Here is a 20264-nt window from a genome sequence, read left to right on the forward strand (position 1 = left end):
GGCTGCACAGAGCTGTGTGGCACAGTTTTGTCAGGAGGAGAGAACGGTCTCTGGGCCTGTCTTTTGGGTAGCTGAGAAGCGCAGCCTCTTTGCAGTACTGATGGGAGAGGGAGTGGATATTTTCAGGAAATTAAACTTGTAAGCTTTACTCCTCTTAGCCTCTTATTGTCCTCTGGCTGTTGTTTCTGTAAGACCTAGTGCCTTTACAACACACACACTCCAGCGACGGTGACTGCTTGAATTTGCCCATGTGGGAAGCGTCAGCTTGCTGCCCACCTGGTGGGATTGGAGGGCCGGAGCCGGAGGACGATGGTGTCTGTTCTAACAGTGGACTTTCTGTTAGAAACTTCCTATTGTTAACCACACCTGGGACAGAAGCTCCTGGCAGCACACAGGCCCTGATGTTCAGCTGCACAGTGAACGCAGAGCTCCGGTGCCACATGCGTCAGGCCTGGGGTTGAGCTTCTGAAGATTCCAGTGAAGCACAGTCCCTGCTCCAACTACCGAGTAGCCTGAGGACATTCTAGAAACTGCTACCAATTAGCCCTCAGCGTCTGTGTTTTGGAAGCTGAGGCCAACACAGGTTCTCTCCATTCCCTGCCACACAGCTGGCTCTCCCTCGCCACCTCCTCTCTAACTGAAGGTCGCACACCCGCCTTCCCTGCCACACTCCTCCCCACTTCGCTTTTTCCTTTTTTTTTTCCTTTCTTTTTTTGAAATGGAGTTTCGCTCTTGTTGCCCAGGCTGGAGTGCAATGGCGCGATCTTGGCTCACCGCAACCTCTGCTTCCTGGGTTCGAGCGATTCTCCTGCCTCAGCCTCCTGAGTAGATGGGATTACAGCTATGCGCCACCACGCCAGCTCATTTTGTATTCTTAGTAAGTAAAGACGGGGTTTCACCATGTTGGTCAGGCTGGTCTCGAACTCCTGACCTCAGGTGATCCACCCGCCTTGGCCTCCCAAAATGCTGGGATGACAGGCGTGAGTCACTGCGCCCGGCCCCGTTTCACTTTTTCTTTGGAATTAAGGTGCACTTGAATTTGTTTATAGTTGGCTGCCTTTTTAAGATGGTCACCTCCCCCAAGCAGGCTATTTGGTTCATTCCAGTGTCCCTGCTGGTGGCTAGACCATCTGGCCTGGAGCAGAGCTAGGAAAGCACTTGCTGAACAAAAGACACAAGCAAAGCATGCTTGAGAGAACGAGAGCTGAATTTTTTTTTTTTTTTTTTTTTTTGAGATGGAGTCTTGCTCTGTCACGCAGGCTGGAGTGCAGTGGTGCGATCTCGGCTCACTGCAACTCTGCCTCCCGGGTTCACACCATTCTCCTGCCTCAGCCTCCTGAGTAGCTGGGATTATAGGCAACTGCCACCATACCCAGCTAATTTTTGTATTTTTAGTAGAGACAAGGTTTCACCATGTTGGCTAGGCTGGTCTCCAACTCCCAACTTCAGATGATCCACCTGCCTTGGCCTCCCAAAGTGCTGGGATTACAGGCGTGAGCCACTGCGCCCGGCCCCGAGAGCTGAATTTTTGAAACCACCTTCACACAGTCGTATTTCACAAATTTTTTTCTTTTTTTTTTTTTTGAGATGGAGTTTCATTCTTGTTGCACGACCTCGGCTCACTGCAATGTCTGCCTCATGGGTTCAAGGGATTCTCCTGCCTCAGCCTCCCAAGTAGCTGGGATTACAGACACCCGCCACCACACCTGGCTAATTTTTTGTATTTTTAGTAGAGACGGGGTTGCACCATTTTGATCAGGCTGGTGGTGAACTCCTGACCAGCCGCCTAGGCCTCAGGTGATCCACCCACCTGGGCCTCCCAAAGTGCTGAGATTACAGGCATGAGCCACCGCACCTGGCCACATTTTTTTTTCTTTTGCCAAATTTAGCAGTGGAGAATAGTATACCAAAGTTGACACTAATATTAAGTTCTAAGAACCCACTACTATCGAGCCAGCTTTTTTTTTTTTTTTTTTTTTTTTTTTGAGATGAGGTCTGGCTCTGTCGCCCAGGCTAGCCCTGGAGTACAGTGATGCAACCACAGCTCATGGTAGCCTTGACCACTGGGGCTCAGTTGATCCTCCCACCTCAGCCTCCTGAATAGCTGGGACTATAGCCGCGCTAATTATTATTTTAGAGATGTGATCTAATTATTAGTTTAGAGATGGGGTCTCACTAGGTTGCCCAGGCTGGTCTCTAACTCCTGGCTTCAAGCAATCCTCCTGCCTCAGCTTCCCAAAGTGCTGGGATTATAGATGTGAGCCACCGTGCCTGGCCGTATTTAACAACTCTTTTATTTTCCAGAGATTGGCCAACATCATTTGCATTCATTTAAACTCCTTTCTGAGTGAAATTCCATTAATCTAAGATCTAGCAGTGAGTGCCAAGGGAGTCACCTCACTTTCGATCCATGACCTTACTAGACACGCCATATCCTGCCCTCACCACAACCGCCGCCAGAAGACTTGGAGCCTCTTACTCTCAAGCCACATGAAAACACTCCAGGGTCGGATCAGAATCTCTTTAACAATTGTTTGGGTCGGAGAAAAGGCCTAGGAAGAAGCCATAAAAGCTGACTCATTTTAAGCCCCATTACCATAAACATCTTGGTACAGATTTTCAATGAATTAATTTGAAACTTAGGGCACATTTGTTCAGGCAAAGTCTTTTTTTTTTTGGAGACAAGTCTCACTCTGTTGCCCAGGCTGGAGTGCAGTTGTGCGATCTCAGCTCTCTACAACCTCCGCCTCCCGGGTTCAAGCAATTCTCCTAACTCAGCCTCCCGAGTAGCTGGGACTACAGGCGCACACCACCACACCCGGCTAATTTTTTGTATTTTAGTACAGACGGGGTTTCACTGTGTTACCCAGGCTGGTCTCGAACTCCTGAGCTCAGGCAATCTGCCCTCCTCAGCCTCTCAAAGTGCTAGAATTACAGGTGTGAGGCACCACACCCAACCCAAAATGTTATACATACAGGACATCAGATTAGTTAACTGAAATTAGATGAGATTGGCTGTGCCCTCTCATTAATGGAATTTCTATTGACTTCTTTTTTTTTTTTTTAGGAGTCTCGCTCTGTCGCCCAGGCTGGAGTGCAGTAGCACGATCTTGGATCTTGGCTCACTACAACCTCCGCCTCCCAGGTTCAAGCAATTCTCCTCCCTCAGCCTCCCAAGTAGCTGGGACAACAGACACCCAGCTAATTTTTGTATTTTTAGTAGAGATGGGGGAGTCTCACCATTTGGCCAGGCTGGTCTCAAACTCCTGACCTTGTGATCTGCCCACCTGGGCCTCCCAAAGTGCTGGAATTACAAGCATGAGCCACCACGCCTGGCCCAAGAGACTCATTTTTATCAAGAGACTGGGTGTTTGTTTCCCTACTTTTTAAGCTGCTGCTAATAAAAGTTTTCTGTATTATTCACTGAATTGTTGATAACCAGCATGTTTCATCAGGTCTGAAGTATTTGTGTCTTCCTCAAAAGACTCTTTTCCATCTAACGCTGATCTCTGGGGCAGTGAACTAGGAATGCAGGATTTTATGTATTTATTTATTTATTTTGAGATGGAGTCTTGCTCTGCTGCCCAGGCTGGAGTGCAGTGGCGCTATCTCGGCTCACTGCAACCTTTGCCTCCTGGGTTCAAGCGATTCTCCTGCCTCAGCCTCCCCAGTAGCTGGGATTACAGGCGCCTGCCACCACACCCGGTTAATTTTTGTAATTTTAGTAGAGATGCGGGGGTGGTCTCACCATGTTGGCCAGGCTGGTCTCGAACTCCTGACCTTGTGATTTGCCCACCACTCAGATGATCCACCTGCCTCAGCCTCCCAAAGTGCTGGGATTATAGGAGTGAGCCACTGCACCCAGCCGAATGTAGGATTTTAAAGATAGCAGAGATGAACTGGACAAGATCATAGTCAGCTGTTGAGGGTTGAGACCAAAGTTTTTGCCTGTGGATTTTACAGCCTTTCAAACAAGGACATTGTGAGAACGGGATATCAGTCTTTGGCCAGAAAGAGACTTTAAGACTCAATATATGCATTTATTTAAAAATATAAATATGGAAAAATAAATAATTTAAAAGACTAGATTGAATGTCCCTAGATTTTCACACATTCAAAGACTACATTTTTTCAAGAGATAGAATGGGACACAAAGCAAGAATGAACGGTTCTATATTCTCGAAGAAAGAAACCCGGGACATGGTGGGGATCCCTGGCCTAGGTGTTCAAGGTGGTGGCATCCTAAACTTCCAGCAGTTCCCCAGCTAGGCTCCACTAATGTCATTCCGTGGCTGGAGCTGAAGCAAACGGTCGACATCACCAAAACCATGAGACGGTTTCACACAACAGGCTTGGCCTATGAGAGGAGGGGAGGTGGCTTCTTACTCAGCCGGGGAGGCCCTTATGCTGGGGTGCAGGCCTTCTTGCCCCACGGCAGGCGACCTGCAGCCAAGTGGAGGGGAACTGTGCTGCGTCCTGGAGGCTGTGTGGCTTCCTCAGCTGGCCTCTGGGGCCTGCTTAGAGGTCTGAGGCCCCAGGGGTCACCTAGCCCAGATCCAGCCTTGCTCTGGATACCTGTGTGACATGGGGTGCTGTGTGTTTGAGGGGCTGCCAGGAGGACACAGATGGACGCCTGCTTCAGGTGTGGAGGGAGAGGCTGGCACAGAGCACGGGGGTGTGAGGGGGGCTCTGTGACTGCCCCCAGGGCACGGGAGCTGCTCAGGAACGGATTCTGACATCTGCCCCTGAGAGTGGCTGGGGTCCGTGGTGCTGCTGGGTGGGTCCAAGCCCTGCCCACCCATGCCGTGTGGACCTGCCACGGAGGACACGCTCGCTCAGGGTTGGCTTCCTTCCTGGGACGCTGGCACAGCGGCACAGTGGCACAGTCGCCACAGTCCCTCGGATCCCCGAAAGGCGGCAAACTCTTTGTCCTTCCCAGTGGGTTTTGATCAATACAATCACCCCACGTTGCAGTTGTGAGTCCTCGTTCAGCAAACTTCAAGAAACGGAACAGATGGTGCTGGAGTTCTGACTCTGTAGTGCTTGCTGCCTCTGAATCTCCTTCGAAATCCGTCTTTTAATTCCTAGTAAGTACAGTTCTCTATCAAATTTGCCAGCTGCCAACGGAATGCTGTGGAGGAGGACGGGGCGTTAGGAGGAGGTCGGGCCTGGAGGAGAGACCGTTAGGAGGGGGCTGGGCCTGGAGGAGGGGGCGTTAGGAGGACGCCCACAGCCAGGAGGAGGGGGCGTTAGGAGGGGGCCCAGGGCCAGGAGGAGGGGGCGTTAGGAGGGCGCCCAGGACCAGGAGGAGGGGGCGTTAGGAGGGGGCCCAGGACCAGGAGGAGGGGGCGTTAGGAGGGGGCCCAGGACCAGGAGGAGGGGGCGTTAGGAGGGGGCCCAGGACCAGGAGGAGGGGGCGTTAGGAGGGGGCCCAGGGCCAGGAGGAGGGGGCGTTAGGAGGGGGCCCAGGGCCAGGAGGAGGGGGCGTTAGGAGGGCGCCCAGGGCCAGGAGGAGGGGGCGTTAGGAGGGGGCCCAGGACCAGGAGGAGGGGGCGTTAGGAGGGGGCCCAGGACCAGGAGGAGGGGGCGTTAGGAGGGGGCCCAGGGCCAGGAGGAGGGGGCGTTAGGAGGGGGCCCAGGGCCAGGAGGAGGGGGCGTTAGGAGGGGTCCGGGCCTGGAGAAGGGGGTATTTAAGAGGGCACCCAGGGCCAGGAGGAGGGGCTGTTAGGTGGGCACTGGCCCGGGTTGGCACTGCCTCCAAGCACACAGGGGCCTGTTCCTGGGACAGAGCCGCAGGAAGGATGGGGCGGATGCCTGAGTGCTTAAGGCCTTCCTCCCTCCAGCTGGGCCTCTCTTCACTTTCCAGAGCCTTTCCCCTTCTGCCTTTTTCCTGCTCCAGGATGAGTCCAACCGATCCCGGGGAGCACAGCCCTGAAGGTCCCAGAACAAAGCCCCAAGTGGAACCCCACGATGACAGGGACCCTCTTAGCTCATGGGAGGACAGCACGACCCCCGGGCCCAAGGGGGAAGGTGAGCTGGAGAACACTGACTTGTCTCGCCCCGGCCTCACTTTCACCCGGAAGAGGCCATACACCGGGCGGTGGTCGGACGTCTTGATCCCGGGGCAGGAAGAGTAGCTCACAGGACAGATGTCACCCTTGTGGCGGCTTCTGTACAAGACGCGGTCCTTCGGGAAGATGCAGAGGCAGGAGGCCCAGTTACTCCTGAAGAGCTGTGGGGCGTGGCCCGCTCACCTCCCCGCTGTTCTCAAGCGCCCCCCCACAAGGAAGCCTTCTGGGACCCTGGACACTCATGTCCATTTTGTTGCCTGGCATCTGTGGCCAGCTGGGCCAAGGCCTGTCCCTTGCCACTGGAGAGACCCTGTGGACAGTGGCTGCTGCTACCCTGCCCTGCCTCAGTGGCTTCCTGAGGCTTCCAGCAGACATCGGGACGTGCCCAGAGATGCAGCCATGGGCCTGGTGGGAGGGTGAGCGAGGGTGCAACGGGCAGAGGGCAGAGGCTCTGCAGGCCGGGGGCGAGGGCATGGCTGGTGCCCTGTGTGCCAGCCGGCTCACCCAGCCTTGAAAACACCCATGGAGAGGGCGCCGTTCTCCACCAAAGGGGACTCCCACAAGGCCAAGGTGCAGAGCTGAGGTTCAAGTCCAGGCCGTCCAGGCTCAGACCCCTGACGCCAGGCATCGGCTCCCAGCTGTGGGAGGCACCTACCCTGGAAGCACTCTGCACCGCAGCGGCGGGCAGGCCTCACCGTGTATGAGGGCGTCCTCTGCTTGGAGGTGCTGTCGTACGTGTCCTTCCCAATGTCAAACTTGTATGATGGGAGGAAGTGGATGTCCGGCTCCTGGAAGCCCTTGAAGATGGACCCTGCCACGGGATGGGCACTTGGACTGGCTCAGACCAGCTTGTGCCAGCCGCTGCACTCCAGGCCCTCAACTTTCTGTATCTCCCGCCATGCCCGCCCCCGCCAAGCCCTCACTTCTCCTCATCTCCCGCCACGCCCGCCCCCGCCAGGCCCTCACCTCTCCTCACCTCCCGCCACACCCACCCCCGCCAGGCCCTCACTTCTCCTCATCTCCCTCCACACCCGTGTCCCCCACCGCCGGCCCTCACTTCTCCGCATCTCGTGCCACACCTGCCTCCCCCCAGGCCCTCACTTCTCCTCATCTCCCTCCACACCCGTGTCCCCCACCGCCGGCCCTCACTTCTCCGCATCTCATGCCACACCTGCCTCCCCCCCGGCCCTCACCTCTCCTCATCTCCCGCCACACCCGCCCCCACCAGGCCCTCACCTTTCTGCATCTCCTGGATGAGCTGGTCGTGCTGCAGCAGCGCCGGCACATCCACCACCAGGCCCTGGCACAGGAGGGCATCCACAACTGTGCGCCCGCCACTCAGGCGGAAGTTGAAGTCTCCAAACCAGAACACCTCATCGAAGCGGGTGGTGACGTCCGCTGCGGCACAGTGGGCCATGCGTGGGCACAGGCAGAGGGACGGCAGGTCCTTCCCCTTCCCCAGAACGTGGCCGGGCAGTGGCTCTCAGAGGAAGTGGGTCTTGGGCGCCTGTTGGTGGGGCCGGGCCCTCTGGGGTGGGATTCGCACTGGGACAGCTCCAGAAGGCACCTGGAGCAGCCTCAGGAGCAGACGGTGCCCACGGCAGGTGATGGCCACGTCTCTGCTCCTCTCCGCACAGCCAGGGGAGGCAGCAGGGCGGGCAGTGGTGAGGACCAGGACCCAGGTTAGCGGGCCACGCTGAGTGGACAGGATCCGCCCACCCCACTAACCACGCTAAAGAACCACAAGGGGCCATGCGCTGGGGGCACTGGACTTTTTGGCCCTCGCTTCCCAAAGCTCAGGACGCTGCCTCTGCAGAGCTGCCCTAAAAACGACGGGCGCCCGTGTGTGAACCATGGCGGCACCACCCGCATGCAGCGTGGGCACCCTCACCTGCGCTAGAGCGATAGGGGTTGGTGTCAGGCACATTTCTGGGCAGGGCCAGGGCTTGCACGGTCCTGGTGTAGTCCAGCAGCCGCTCCGCCACCTTCCCGTCGCCCGCTGTGGGAACAGAAATGGGGTAGGGGCCACAGGGTTCCGGATGCTCGAGTCTCCCTAAAGCACCACACCTCTGGACCGTGCCGACTGCGCACCCCCTGCAGACACAACCCCACCGGGCATCCGCTGCCAGGCCCAGCCGGTGACATTTCTGCCTCGGAGGACAGAGCACGGGCCCAGCACCGCACGCCCTCAGTGCCGGGGCTTGCCGGGGGTCCTCGGCGTGCATCTTAGCAAGCATGGTGCCCGCCCCACGGCCCTGGGTGGAAGATGACGCCAGCGGCCAGGACCCCTGCCTTGGACAGGGTCCCGGTCAGGAGAGGAAGGCTGTTCTCACGCAGCACCTGTGGTGCGGGCACCAAGCAACTTACAGGTGAAGTGGGACGTGATGAAGAGGAAGGAGGTGCCAAAAAAAGTGAAGCTGATGCCCAAGGCCCCCTTGGTCTTGATCTGAGACACGATGCGTGTGGTCACCGTGGAGCACTCCACCTCTGTGGGAGGGGCAGCCCTCAGCTCACCTGCGGGACGCTGCCAGGCCGGGGGTCGTGGCCGGACCCGCGTGCCAGTGGGGGCTCGCTGCGGAGCCCGGGTATGACACAGCAACCCCCAGATCCCAGACGCAAAGCGTGACTGTCCTGCCAAGGCCCCGGGTCAGCCGTGGAAAGGGGGGCTGCCACCTTCCTGCTGTGCTCACCCCTCCAGCCGCGCCCACCTGAGCAGAACCAGATGAGGTCCCTGCGGATGAAGAGCGACATGTAGAGCACGCCGTGGGCCGCCGAGGACAGCAGCACGTAGTGCGGGCCCAGCGTCTCCTGCAGACGGGTCTCCCACTCCCGCCTGCAGAGGAGAAGCGCGGCCGGCTGGGGGACGTGGCCTCCCAGCTCCGCCACCCACAGACCTGCTGCCCAGAGCCCCTCGGGGAGCTACCAGGGAAACCCCACGACCTGGCCTTGGTGTCTTGTGTGGAGAAGCATTTGCCAGAAGGCCTGGTGGGCCAGAGTTGGGACCTGCCGGGGGCCACAGGCCCCAGTTCCACTTGAGTGGCTCCCCTGGATCCCCGCCGAGACCTCAGTGAGCAGAGCTCCTCCCACCTGCGGGACTCATGGGCCGGGGGCTGGGGCCCACCTCAACTCCTTCCCCCAGAGCACCTGTGTGGGCGGCAGCCACCTGCTGTTCCCGCCATGACATGGGGGCCCGGGAGGCCTTGGGGCCCGGCCCTGCTCCTGCTGCCCTTCTACTCTCGCACGTCAACAATTTGTTACCAAAATCAAATTTCATTGATTTTAAACTCTCCGACTTGCCACTGGAAAAAAATCCGACCCACGCATCCCACCCAGGCGTGGAGGCCGCTACCCGGGTCTCAGCACCCAGCAGCTTCAGAGACGGCAGCCCCCGGGCAGGCACTGCAGATCTGTGCCCGGCCGCGACCCGGGTCTCAGCGCCCAGCAGCTTCAGAGACGGCAGCCCCCGGGCAGGCACTGCAGATCTGTGCCCGGCCGCGACCCGGGTATCAGCCCCTAGCAGTTTCACAGACGGCAGCCCCCGGGCAGGCACTGCAGATCTGTGCCCGGCCACGACCCGGGTATCAGCCCCTAGCAGTTTCACAGACGGCAGCCCCTGAGCAGGCACTGCAGACCCGTGCCCAGCCGTGACCCAGGTCTCAGCGCCCAGCAGCTTCAGAGACGGCAGCCCCTGGGCAGGCACTGCAGGGCCTGCGGCCTCCCTACCTGTCAGAACAGCCCTCCTGGACCCCGATGACATACAGGTCCTGGGCATAGTCGGCCTCGGCTGGGAGCAGGAACTCATCCAGGCTGGGCGGGAGCTCCTGAAACGAGGGAGCATGTGGTGGGCCGGCTCCTCCCGAAACCTGTAGGCGCCTGTGGGTGAATCCCACTGCAGTGCCTTGAGTACCAGCGACTCCTCCGAATGAGGGGAAACTGAGGCCAGGGCCAAGAAGGGATCTGCCCGGTCTCCGAGGCAGCCTCTGACACACCAAACACACCTCAGGTTGGCCCTCGGCCTGAGTTTCCCTCTCCAAACACAAGTCTGTCCAACGACCACCCCGTACGACCCTCCCGTCAGCATGACCCCAGCCTGTGCTGCCCACCCTGCCCGAGCCGCCCCGCGCATGCTCCGCTGGCCGCCCCCCCGCTCACCTTGAGCAGACGATTCTCGGCCAGGCCCGTTGCCCCAACCCCCTCCCCTACTTTCTGCAGCCTCGCGACCAGGGAGGTGGAGGTGGGAGCTCAGGGAGACGGGGGTCCTTACCCACTCTCACCCTCCTGTACTGCGGTTAGCAGTGGGGTGCACCTTGGGGCTCTGCCCTTCCGGCCCCAGGACGAGGCGCAGAGCTGCCCCGTCTCCCTCACCCGCCTCTGTCCAGCACCACCCTGCCCTTCCCTGCCCAGCACCACCCAGAGCCACTCACCTTCTGGCCCTGCATGTTCCAGGTGGCCACAAAGAGTGCCACGTTCCGGTCTGGGAAGTAGCGGGCCAGCTCATCCGCCCCCAACAGGGCCCCGCTGGCCAGGAGGCTGCCCTCCAGGTAACTCCTGTGACGGGAGGACCCCAAGCTCAGGGCCAGGCACAGGACACATCCCTGGGGGTCTGGGCCAGGTCCCCAGGGACAACAGCAAAACCCATGGAATGTCAGGAGCTGCCCCCAGCCCCAAGCAAGGACTTTCCTGGACCCTGTGGCACCGCTGTCTGCTCTCCAGGAACACAAGGCCTGACCTGGTTGCACAAACACCCAGAGCAGGTTCACACTCACTCCCTACCTCCCGGGAAGAGGCATGAGAGGGTGACGTTTTGGGCTTTTTGGTGGTGGGATCCTGGGAAAGCCAGAGAGAGGAGCTCCCAAACTATAAGCCAAGGCGGTGCGCACAGGGTGCTGTTCGGGGAGGGGCTGGTTCTCCTCCTTTCTCCTTTGGCCCCAGCACCAGGCAGGACGGTCTAAGATACAGAGACCAAACGAGCCACACGGAAATGCGTCCATCTCCTCGACACCCCGTGGCTTTGATGCACTTTTGGGTTTGCTTGTTTTGATTTCCAGTGGGGACAGGGTCTCACTCTGTGCCCAGGCTGGAGTGCAGTGGCACTAACACAGCTCCCTGCAGCCTCCACCTCCTGGGCTCAAGTGATCCTCCTGCCTCAGCCTCCTGAGTAGCTGGGACTCCAGGTGCAGTGCCACCACGCCCGGCTAGTTTCTTATTTATTTTTTATTTTTGTAGAAACAGGGTCTCGCCACGTTGTCCAGGCTGATGCTTTCAGATTTTAATACGGCAGTGCACACAAATGGTTAAACACCGTGTGGCACAGCAACGTCCCTGCCCCTCCCCACACTCAGCACCTTCTGCCACGAGGGCTGGTAACCCGTCAAGAGGCAACAGCACACACCTGCCGCTCCGTGGGCCATCCAGTGTCTGTCACTGTGGGCTCTGCTACTGTGGTGCAAAAGCCGCCGGGGATGTGGACACAAAGGGCGCAGCCGTGTGCCCAAGACGCTTGATTTACAGACACCGAAATCTGAATTTTACAATTTTCTTGTACTATGAAACATTATTAGAATGGTTTTGACTTTTTCCAACCATTTGGAAACGTAAAACCCGTTCTCAGCTCGCCGACTATACAGAAACGCCGTGGGCTAGGCTTGCCAGCCGTCCTCCCCACTCCCTCTCCAAGTAACACTTTTGCTGCTCCTTCTGGATACGCTGTCTTCTGACATGGTTCCCTTTCGCAAGGGGAGAAGAGAGCATAGTGCCGGATCCTTGTGACCCCCCACGAGAACTTCTTCAACCCTGGCTGCAGCTCACCAAGCTTCGCCGGACACGATGAAATCATGTCAGCAGGGAGGAACCTCGCTACTCACCCCTACAACTGTTGACAATCCCGGTCGGGACAGCTGTGTTCACAGTGGTCGTTCGGGACAGAGAGCGCTCCTATGGCCACCACTGTCAAGTGACCCCGGGCCCAGCAGGGGCTCCTCGATCACCAGACCGGAGGCCCATGGCCCCTTTGCCGGCAGCGCCCATCATGTCCACACCAGCAGCCACGTGGTCGGTCTGCCCAGCTCTGTCCAGAGCATGGTTAGTAACAGCAGGCCAGGGGCGGCCCTCACAGCCATTCCTGTGTCTAGGCACAGGCAGGGGCAGAGCTGCCTCGGACCCCCATCCAGGGCCAGGACACTGCAGAGCTTCTGCATGAGGACACTCAGGCCGGCTGCCACAGCCTGGGCCAGCTCTCAGAGCAAAAGGAACGGGTGGGGAAAGGCCCCCTAACCCGCTCTGGCAGCCCCAAGGCACTGGCAAAAGCCAGCAGCCATTCTCAAACACGGCGGACCCAGCCCGTGCACGTGCGGCCTGCAAGCTCAGAATGGGTTTTACTGTGTGGAACGGCAGAGAAAGGAAAAAGAGCAAGGTTCCAATGTATGTCCCTGATAGACTCACTGGCACACAGACGCCCTTTGGTGCCCCCTGCCTGTGTCTCCCCCTTGACAGAAAGAGTGTGCCGACCCCTATTCTAGAACAGACCGGAGGTCTGGAAATGGGAAGTTTTTAGGCAGCAGAACTGGGTTAAAGGATCCACATCAACCCTCGTTTCCTGGTTGTTTGAAAACAATGACTTGAGGATCCAAATTTGAGACACGACTGTCATTTTCTCTAACAAGTGTCTCTATGTAAACCGGATCTAATTTTAAAATGTGATGCTTTAGATGCATTAACAAATCTTACTCTTTACAGGAAGCCCTGCAGTGAATTATTTTAACCAAAGCAACAATTTTGCCCTGTATGTGATCGCACCTGCTCCATCCATGCACAGGAGGGGATTATGGCGGGGGAGCCAGGCACGGGCCCTCACTCCAGGCCTGAGCCCACCTGCCTGCTGGTGGACTACAGGCGCAGGGAAGTGAGGCTACCTTCGGGGGCTGTGGTGAGCTGAACAGTGATCCCCAAAGCCATGTCCACCCCCAGAGCCCCAGAACCTTGGAATGGGACCTTATTCAGAAACGGGGTCTTTGCGGACGTGTTTAATTAAGGATCTCGAGATAAGACCACCCTGGATTTAAGGTAGGCAGTACATTCAATGACTGGTGTCCTCATAAAAAGAGAGGGGAACACAGAGAGACAGGGAAGAGGCCACATAAAGACAGAGGCAGAGACTGGAGTGTGCGGCCACAAGCCAAGGAACAAGTGGGGCCCCAGGAGCGGGAGGACCCTGCCCTGGGCCTCTGGAGAGAGGCTGCCCGGCCACACCTTGATTCCAGACCTCTGGCCTCTAGAACTGGGAGAGAGCCCCTCTGCTGTTGCAAGCCTCGCAGTCTGTGGTCATGAGTTACAACGGCCCCAGGACACCAACATAGAAACCACCTCACACCTCTCCCTTCTCACACCTGTCCTGCCTCCCACCGCCGCAGACAGACAAGACTTGGGCGCCATGGCAGTGGGGTGGAGGGAGGAAAAGAAGGGTGCGGGTGGCTCTGCCAAATCATAGTGGGAGCATCTCAGGACAGACCCCCAGACTGAGACCCCAAGACAAGACCAGGCTTGGGAGAGGTCATGGGTTCAGCTGCAGTTCCTTCCAGCAACAGCTGGAGCCCACCAAAATGTTCCTCGTGAGCAAGTGGCTAAACGAAAGTAGCCTCAACACATCTGGGGCCTCTTGCGGCAGAAAAAAACACAGGGGGCAGGCCGGGCGCAGTGGCCCACGCCTGGAATCCCAGCACTTTGGGAGGCCGAGGCCAGGAGTTCGAGACCAGCCTCGCCAACACGGCGAAACCCCGTCTCTACTAAAAATACAAAATTTAGCCGGGTGTGGTGGTGGGTGCCTGTAATCCCAGATACTCAGGAGGCTGAGGCAGGAGGATCCCTTGAACCCAGGAGGCAGAGGTTGCAGTGAGCCGGGATCACGCCACTGCACTCCAGCCTGGGCGACAGACAGAGTAACCAACAAAAACAACCAAAGGGGCGGATCATATACATTGACGACATTTCCCAAGACTAAACAAGAAAAAGCGCCAGATACGTAATTGTATGCAGGATGCCATCTTGTCTACCTTAACACAACGTCACGCCCATGAATGGTTCTGAAACACACAGGAAAAGTTCTGGGAAGTTCGGGAGAGATGGGAAGGGCGCTGCTGTGGGGAGGGGCTGGGAGATGGGGTGGCTGCGGGAGACCCGCTTCGTTCTTTCTGGTTAGGCATCTTAAACGCTGCTGATGGGAACGGTCTCACCAGGTTCCAGCAGCCTGAACACTACACTGAAGGCGGCGCAGGGGCTGCACCCGCCAGGCCCTACCTGCTGCGGACGTCCTTGCTGCGGATGGGCGCCAGGAGGCTGAAGGAGGATTTGGCCGAGCGAAGGGAACAGTCGTCGCAGGCCAGGGGGCTCCGGGGCCGGCCGGGGCCCAGGCTGCTGTGGGCCCGCACCAGGAGTGGCTGCGCGCGGAGCTTGTAGTCTGCAAGATCCGAGTCGACCTTGTTTGCTGTCCTCAGGGAGTCAGAGGCGATGTCCAGGCTCAGGGCAGGCGGTGGGCGCGGGGGCAGCAGGCTGGGCAGCCTGGGCGAGCTCCCCGACACGGCGGCGTCTCTGTGCGGGAGGTTCGGGGAGCTGCTGGCCACCCCAGAGAGAGGGTTACCCCCCGAGGACGGGCTCCCTCTCTCACTGCTCAGGACCCCGCGGGATTTGGGGATTTCCTGCAAGGAGGTGCTCAGGCAGGGCGGGGAGCAGCTGTGGGCGGGGGCCCCGGGGCCCTCGCTCTGCTCTGAGCCCCTGGAGGGACTGGTCCCATTCCGGGCTTCCAGGTCCTCCTGGCTGCCTCGAAAACGCCTCCTCCTCCAGCCCTTGTCGTCCAGGGACAGGGCTCGCTCCAGTCGAGGCCTGGCGGGGGGCCGCGGGGTGATGGGTGCTGCTCGGGCTGGCGGGTCCTCGCCGCTGGGCGTGGCCGGAGTGCTGCAGGCAAGCGCGGGGCTCTCGGAGCCCGGAGCATCGGGTGGGGACCCCGCGCGCTGGGCCAGCGGAGCGCCGGGAAGCTGTCCTTGGAGCGTCCTCCCTTCCGGCGGCTGCGGGGCCGGCTCCGAGGGCCGCAGATTGTCCGCCTTGGACGGCATGGACGGGCCCTCCCGGGGGAGGCCTCGGCGAGGGGCCGCAGGCAGCGCGAGGGGTCAGGGGTGCCGGGTCCGGGGTCGCCGGCGCAGCGACGAGCAGAAACGCCGCTGCGGCTCCCGCTTGGGCCGGGGGTGGTCGCGGAGGGGCGGGGGCGGCTGCCGCATGGCCCGGACCCCGAGTCCCACCAGCCCCTCGGGGCTCCCAGACGCCGTTCCCAGGGCGGTCCGCAGGCAGGGCCTGGGGGAACACGCGGCTGGGCGCCTGTTGCGGGGGAGGCTCGACCCCGACGGGGACGCCGCTCGGGGAGAGGGGTGGGAACCAGGCACCCCCGGCTGGGCCCGCAGACTCCGAAGTCGACTCGGTACTCGCGGAGGCCCGGCCGCCCAGAGGCGGAGTCAGCCCGGCCGGGACCCAGCAACGGCCGCCGCAGGGCCGCGCCCGGTCCCCGCCCCGCCCACAGCGGCCCCTGGCGGCCGGAGGACTGCGCCGCACCAGGCCCGGACGGGTCGGCCACGCCCCTCCCCACCCGGCAGCCCGGCAGCCCCGCAGCCCGGCAGGTCCCAGCGAGGCAGGTGCAGGTCCCCGGAGAGGACCTGGGCGCGGGCCAGGAGAGCGCCGAGGCCTGCGGACACCTGCACTCACTCGCTTCCAACAAACCAAAGGGAACCACAGGTGAAGGTGCTTGAAGGAGCGCAAAATATTTTATTCAACAATTTGCAATGTAACAATTCTCATTTAGGAAAAATAGCCGCTCCCGCCTGGAGGAAGCTTCTTGAATCAAAAGTCGTGGCAGTCGACCCCAGAACAGCGGGCAGGGCCGACCGGAAGAGGTCCCAGGAATCACACGAGCTGACCAAGGGACAGAGAGGGCTGTCCCGTCACAGGGACTGGCCTTTCTCCAAGTGACAAGGACAAACGGATCCAGCGGGACACGCCTGTGAAACATTTTGGAAAACATCCTGGGTGGGCTGGGCTAAATGATCAAGTGAAACAGAAAGCCAGGAAGGGCCTGTGCTAATTCCACATTCTACAATTTCTACACTTAAATTTAAAACACCAAACAGTTTATATTCCTCCAGCAGAACCTACAGAAATTATCTACTGATTTTTATTAGTATTTAAATCTTTTCTTCAGTCTCTTTAGACTTGACAAGAATACGAAGAGTTTTCAGAACAGTCAGAGAAGCCTTAAAGCTTTGCATCAGTGAGAGGAGGCCCGTCTCTGAGTTCAACAGGGCTGAGTCCACCAGGAGCTACTCAAAGTCTCAGTGTGGCAAAACTCGGGGCAGAAATACTAAGTTCCAGGGCTGCTGTCAAGAAACTGTGTTAAGATACTCTCCCCAAGATGTTACCAACCCCTGACCCAATGTCTCCCAGGTGAGAAAGTGGGTCACGTGGATTGCACCATGAAAAGTGCTCACGGAAAGTGTAGCCTTTTAGAGAAGTGCATCCAGCTTCCTTAACTGTGAGTCTAACCGTGCTCCTATACATGAAATGAAGCCCAAATCAAACATCACACGATCAGTTTTCAACCTGGATGACCACCGTGAGCCATCATGTCAGACAGCCGGCTCTCTGGGGCTCCTTCCCAGTGACTGGGCCACACGGTAGGCAGTCCCCAGCGCTTTGGGTACACAAAATCACCCATGGTCCTCATCAGGCCACAGAAAGTAAAGCGAGGCTGGAAATGTCTTTGCAACAGGAAAGAAATTCACTTCAGTAACTAGGGCCTCTCTCAAAAACTGTGAACTAATGCCGAAGGAACCCCGCGGCTCCTCGGAGGCGCTGATTGAGAACACAGCACCCTCCACTCATTCAGCCAGGTTGAAACATGGTGAGGGCCCAGATGGTGCAGAGCAGGGGTCGGGGTCTGCCTCAGTCACTCTCTCTTTGCTCCCAGCACCTTAAAGGAATCGCGGGACTTGCTGGGCAGTGACTCACAGCTGGGCTTGGAGAGGCCCTGGTTACCACCGACCATGTGGCTCTCCTGTGGCAGAGACAGCTCCAGCTTCACTGAATGAACATTCTTAAATGACCAGGAATATTCTATCCTTAAATCATCCTAAATGACTAAGAAAGTCACATCATTCTTTTCGGCAAACAATTCTGAGTCAAAGATTCAGTCTTTCCATCCAGAATCTGAAAGGATGGTGGAATTAATTTTCAAAATAATTCATTACGATGGGCAGTGAGGAGGGAGGTGCAGCGTGTGACCAGCTCTGAGTCACTGCTGTGTCTCCCTGGGGGCGGGACGGAGATCGCGGAGGTTGGTCAGGTTCTTCGGGAAGAACAGCAGCGTCAGGGCTCCAAGTGCAAGTTCACAGCAGGGCGAGCCTAGTTCAGCACCAGGTGCTTCCTCTGGCCAATCCTCCCTAGCCTTGAGCTCCCGGAGGTGGCGCAGGCCTGGAACGAAATCAACAGCATGACCTCTGCATGCCTGCCCCCAGGGTGGGCAGTGCCTGGGCGCAGCGTGGCAGGGGCTGGTCCACATAATGAACCGCACCGGCCATTGGCGTAGACAAGCTGAAGGCTTCATTTTGTTTCCAAAAGCCTCTGGAAACCGACAAGTCAGTGCCAAGTCCTGGGTTCCCTTGAAAGCACTGAGTCCTTAACCATAAATGTTTACTGTGAGGGTTGCCAGGAGGTGCTGCGGTTTCGTCAGGGCCATGAGATCTAGAGCTGCTCTGCAGAGCCAGCCTGGCTGTCCAGAGTCCAGGGACAAGTGGTGGCCAGGCCTGGCTTACTGCAGGGGACGCGGGGACCCCAGTTGCAGACAGCTGGCCAATGCAGGCATCCACTCTTGCTCCCTCGCAAAGCCTCATGGAGGGGAAAGCCAAGGAATTTTTGTAAAGGCACTAACCACATGGTAAAGGGAGCAGGACAACACCAAAATCGACTAGTCTGGATACTGAAAAGCAAGTGACAGCCAGGAGCCAGCTGGGGGGCAGTGGTCCTGGGCCCCAGCCCAGGAAGCCTGCAGTGAAGAGTGTGTGAGGCCGTGAGGGCAGGCTGGGGTGACAATGGGGCTGAATCCCAACGGGCCCCAGACCTTGGCCCCCGCTCAGCTCCCCTACACTGGCAGCTAGTCTATACTCCACAGGCAAGGGAGAGGGGAGGAGAGAAGAGGCTGAGGGAGGGAAACCACAGGAAACATTCTAGAACACCCCCCAGCTGAAGGGCATGCAGTCAGGCCCAAGGGGGCTGAGGGTGAAGCCCTGCAGGTCCCAGGGAAACGGACCCTGAAAGGGGCTGCAGGCAGAACGGCCCTGGGGTCTCAGCAACCACAGGCAGCAGGAAACCTAAGGCCACTTGCAGTTCTGAAGAAAGTGACTTTGGCCCAAGAATTCTACCAGCCAGCCAGATAGGCCGGAGAAGAAAGGCAGCTCCAGACATGAAAGGCTTCTCCCAAGTCACCCCGGGACCTTTCTGTCAAGAAGCTACTAGGAAAAAGAAAGAAAAAACATACAAAAAAAGCAAGAGCTACCAGAGGATGTGTGTCACCAAGACAAACAGAATAACTAAGAAAGGCAGCAACATAGGATTCCAAAGCTGGGGGACCCACTCTGGGGAGACCCGGGTGCCCGGGCCAAGGGAGGAGAGATCACACTCGGCTCAGAGACCACAGGCTCCAGGAGGACAGAATAGCAGACGCGGCAGAGCTGGGGGCTGAATGAGGGATACACAAGTAGAAAGCCAAGCACGTTTTACAATCTACAACCTAGGAAAAGGCAAAGCGAATGCAGGAGCACCGAGGGCCTGGTGTCCACACAGAGCTCCACACGGGAGCAGGGAGGGCCTGGTGTCCACACAGAGCCCTGCACGGGAGCACGGCGGGCCTGATGTCCACACAGAGCTCTGCACGGGAGCACGGCGGGCCTGGTGTCCACACAGCCCCACACGGGAGCACAGAGGGCCTGGAGTCCACACAGAGCTCCGCACGGGAGCACGGAGTCCACACAGAGCCAAGCACGGTGGGCCTGGTGTCCACACAGAGCCGAGCACGGAGGGCCTGGTGTCCACACAGAGCTCCACACATGAGCACGGAGGGCCTGGTGTCCACACAGAAGGAGAAATGGCAGCCAGGGAGAGCCCAGCCTGGCTCCTCACAGTGCCCTGTGGACTGCCCCCCAGTAGGTGTGCAACTTTCATTCAGAAAAGAGAAGCTGGGCACAGTGGCTCAAGCCCGTAATCCCAGCGCTTTGGGAAGCCAAGGTGGGAAGATCGCTTGAGCCTAGTAGTTCAAGACCAGCCTAGGCAACAAGGTGAGACCATCTCTACAAAACATACAAAAATTTGCCAGGTGTGCTGACCGTGCCTGTAGTCCCAGCTACTCAGGAGGCTGAGGCAGGAGGATTGCTTCAGCCCAGGAAGTTATGGCTGCAGTGAGCTGAGATCAGAGATCGCACCATTGCACTCCAGCCTGGGCAATAGAGCAAGACCCTGTCTCAATACATAAATAAATATATTTTTTAAAAACAAAGAAAAAGAGAATCTAGGGAAGAAAGCTGCCATCACTGAGCAGCAGGGTCAGGAAGTCAGTGGGCATGTTAGGGTCTCGTAGGGAAAGGTAGGAGTCACTCACCTGTGCCAGCTGAGCAGGGTTGTAGAAGGGCACGGCCCCGCTGGGAAGGGCCCCTGCAGCAGGGAGGTTGCCAGGAGCCTGAGAAGCACAGAGAAGTCACCTCAGCAGGGCTGCGCTGCACAGCAGCTGGCATTTCAACTGCAGATACAGACACCGCTTCTATGTGGGATTTACAGTACTTTTAAATAAGCTACAGAAGCAGATCAAAGACACTTCTTGCAATACTGGATTTAGTTATTCAATGGTTCATAGAAAAATGGTGAAAATCAAAGCAACGTGCAGAGCAAATGTTTTAAGCACCGGAACATGCAATGGGAAGGTGCACACAGCACTGAGGTGGCACCGAGCGTGCGAGGTGGTTAGGAGGTGCCCACGGCTGCAGATCTAAGACTCCAGCCATGACACGAGGCCCAGGGCTCTCATTTGCAGGCGGAAGGGTCGCCGCAAGCCTTTCTGCTGAGCCACGGCTGCAGCTGGTGCTGTGACAGGCAGAAGATGAAGCGTTCGTT

At 58.2% G+C, this 20264-nt stretch overlaps 2 protein-coding genes and 1 long non-coding RNA gene across 21 annotated transcripts in view; 1 reads left to right on the forward strand and 2 right to left on the reverse strand.

Moving 5' to 3' along the window:
• The first annotated feature begins 1998 nt into the window (after positions 1 to 1998).
• Positions 1999 to 3428, forward strand: LOC134759814 (uncharacterized). Its single transcript, XR_010136632.1, has 2 exons — positions 1999 to 2506; positions 3068 to 3428. It is a non-coding gene; the product is annotated as an uncharacterized LOC134759814 (long non-coding RNA).
• A 591-nt stretch (positions 3429 to 4019) lies between these two features.
• Positions 4020 to 15609, reverse strand: INPP5E (inositol polyphosphate-5-phosphatase E). 6 transcript variants are annotated; one of them, XR_002916225.3, is made up of 10 exons: positions 14364 to 15604; positions 10496 to 10619; positions 9795 to 9892; positions 8780 to 8904; positions 8439 to 8558; positions 7963 to 8070; positions 7308 to 7469; positions 6767 to 6899; positions 6051 to 6187; positions 4020 to 5131 (listed from the first exon to the last, which is right to left on the reverse strand). XR_002916225.3 is itself a non-coding variant. In XM_003777492.5 (10 exons), the coding sequence occupies exons 1-10, from the start codon at positions 15173 to 15175 to the stop codon at positions 4999 to 5001; spliced, it is 1935 nt and encodes a 644-aa protein (XP_003777540.3). In that variant the 5' UTR covers positions 15176 to 15608; the 3' UTR covers positions 4020 to 4998. The 6 variants fall into 6 exon arrangements, 5 of the variants coding, with proteins under 5 accessions (XP_003777540.3, XP_063570653.1, XP_063570655.1 ...); XM_003777492.5 differs by having other exon boundaries at positions 6767 to 6882; positions 14364 to 15608; XM_063714583.1 differs by having other exon boundaries at positions 6767 to 6882; positions 8780 to 8802; positions 14364 to 15602.
• Positions 15610 to 15846: 237 nt separating this feature from the next.
• The window catches only part of SEC16A (SEC16 homolog A, endoplasmic reticulum export factor), a 44127-nt gene continuing 39709 nt past the window's right edge, over positions 15847 to 20264 (reverse strand). For all 14 annotated transcript variants that reach the window (XM_054521226.2, XM_054521224.2, XM_054521223.2 and 11 more), the window contains 2 exons: positions 19756 to 19833; positions 15847 to 17576 (listed from right to left, as the gene is read on the reverse strand). In XM_054521226.2, the coding sequence (XP_054377201.2) occupies positions 17508 to 17576; positions 19756 to 19833 (147 nt within the window). In that variant the 3' untranslated portion in view covers positions 15847 to 17507. The remainder of the gene's footprint in view (positions 17577 to 19755; positions 19834 to 20264) is intronic.

The sequence above is a fragment of the Pongo abelii genome, chromosome 13, assembly GCF_028885655.2.
Source record: "Pongo abelii isolate AG06213 chromosome 13, NHGRI_mPonAbe1-v2.0_pri, whole genome shotgun sequence".
In the NCBI taxonomy this organism is placed as follows: domain Eukaryota; kingdom Metazoa; phylum Chordata; class Mammalia; order Primates; family Hominidae; genus Pongo; species Pongo abelii.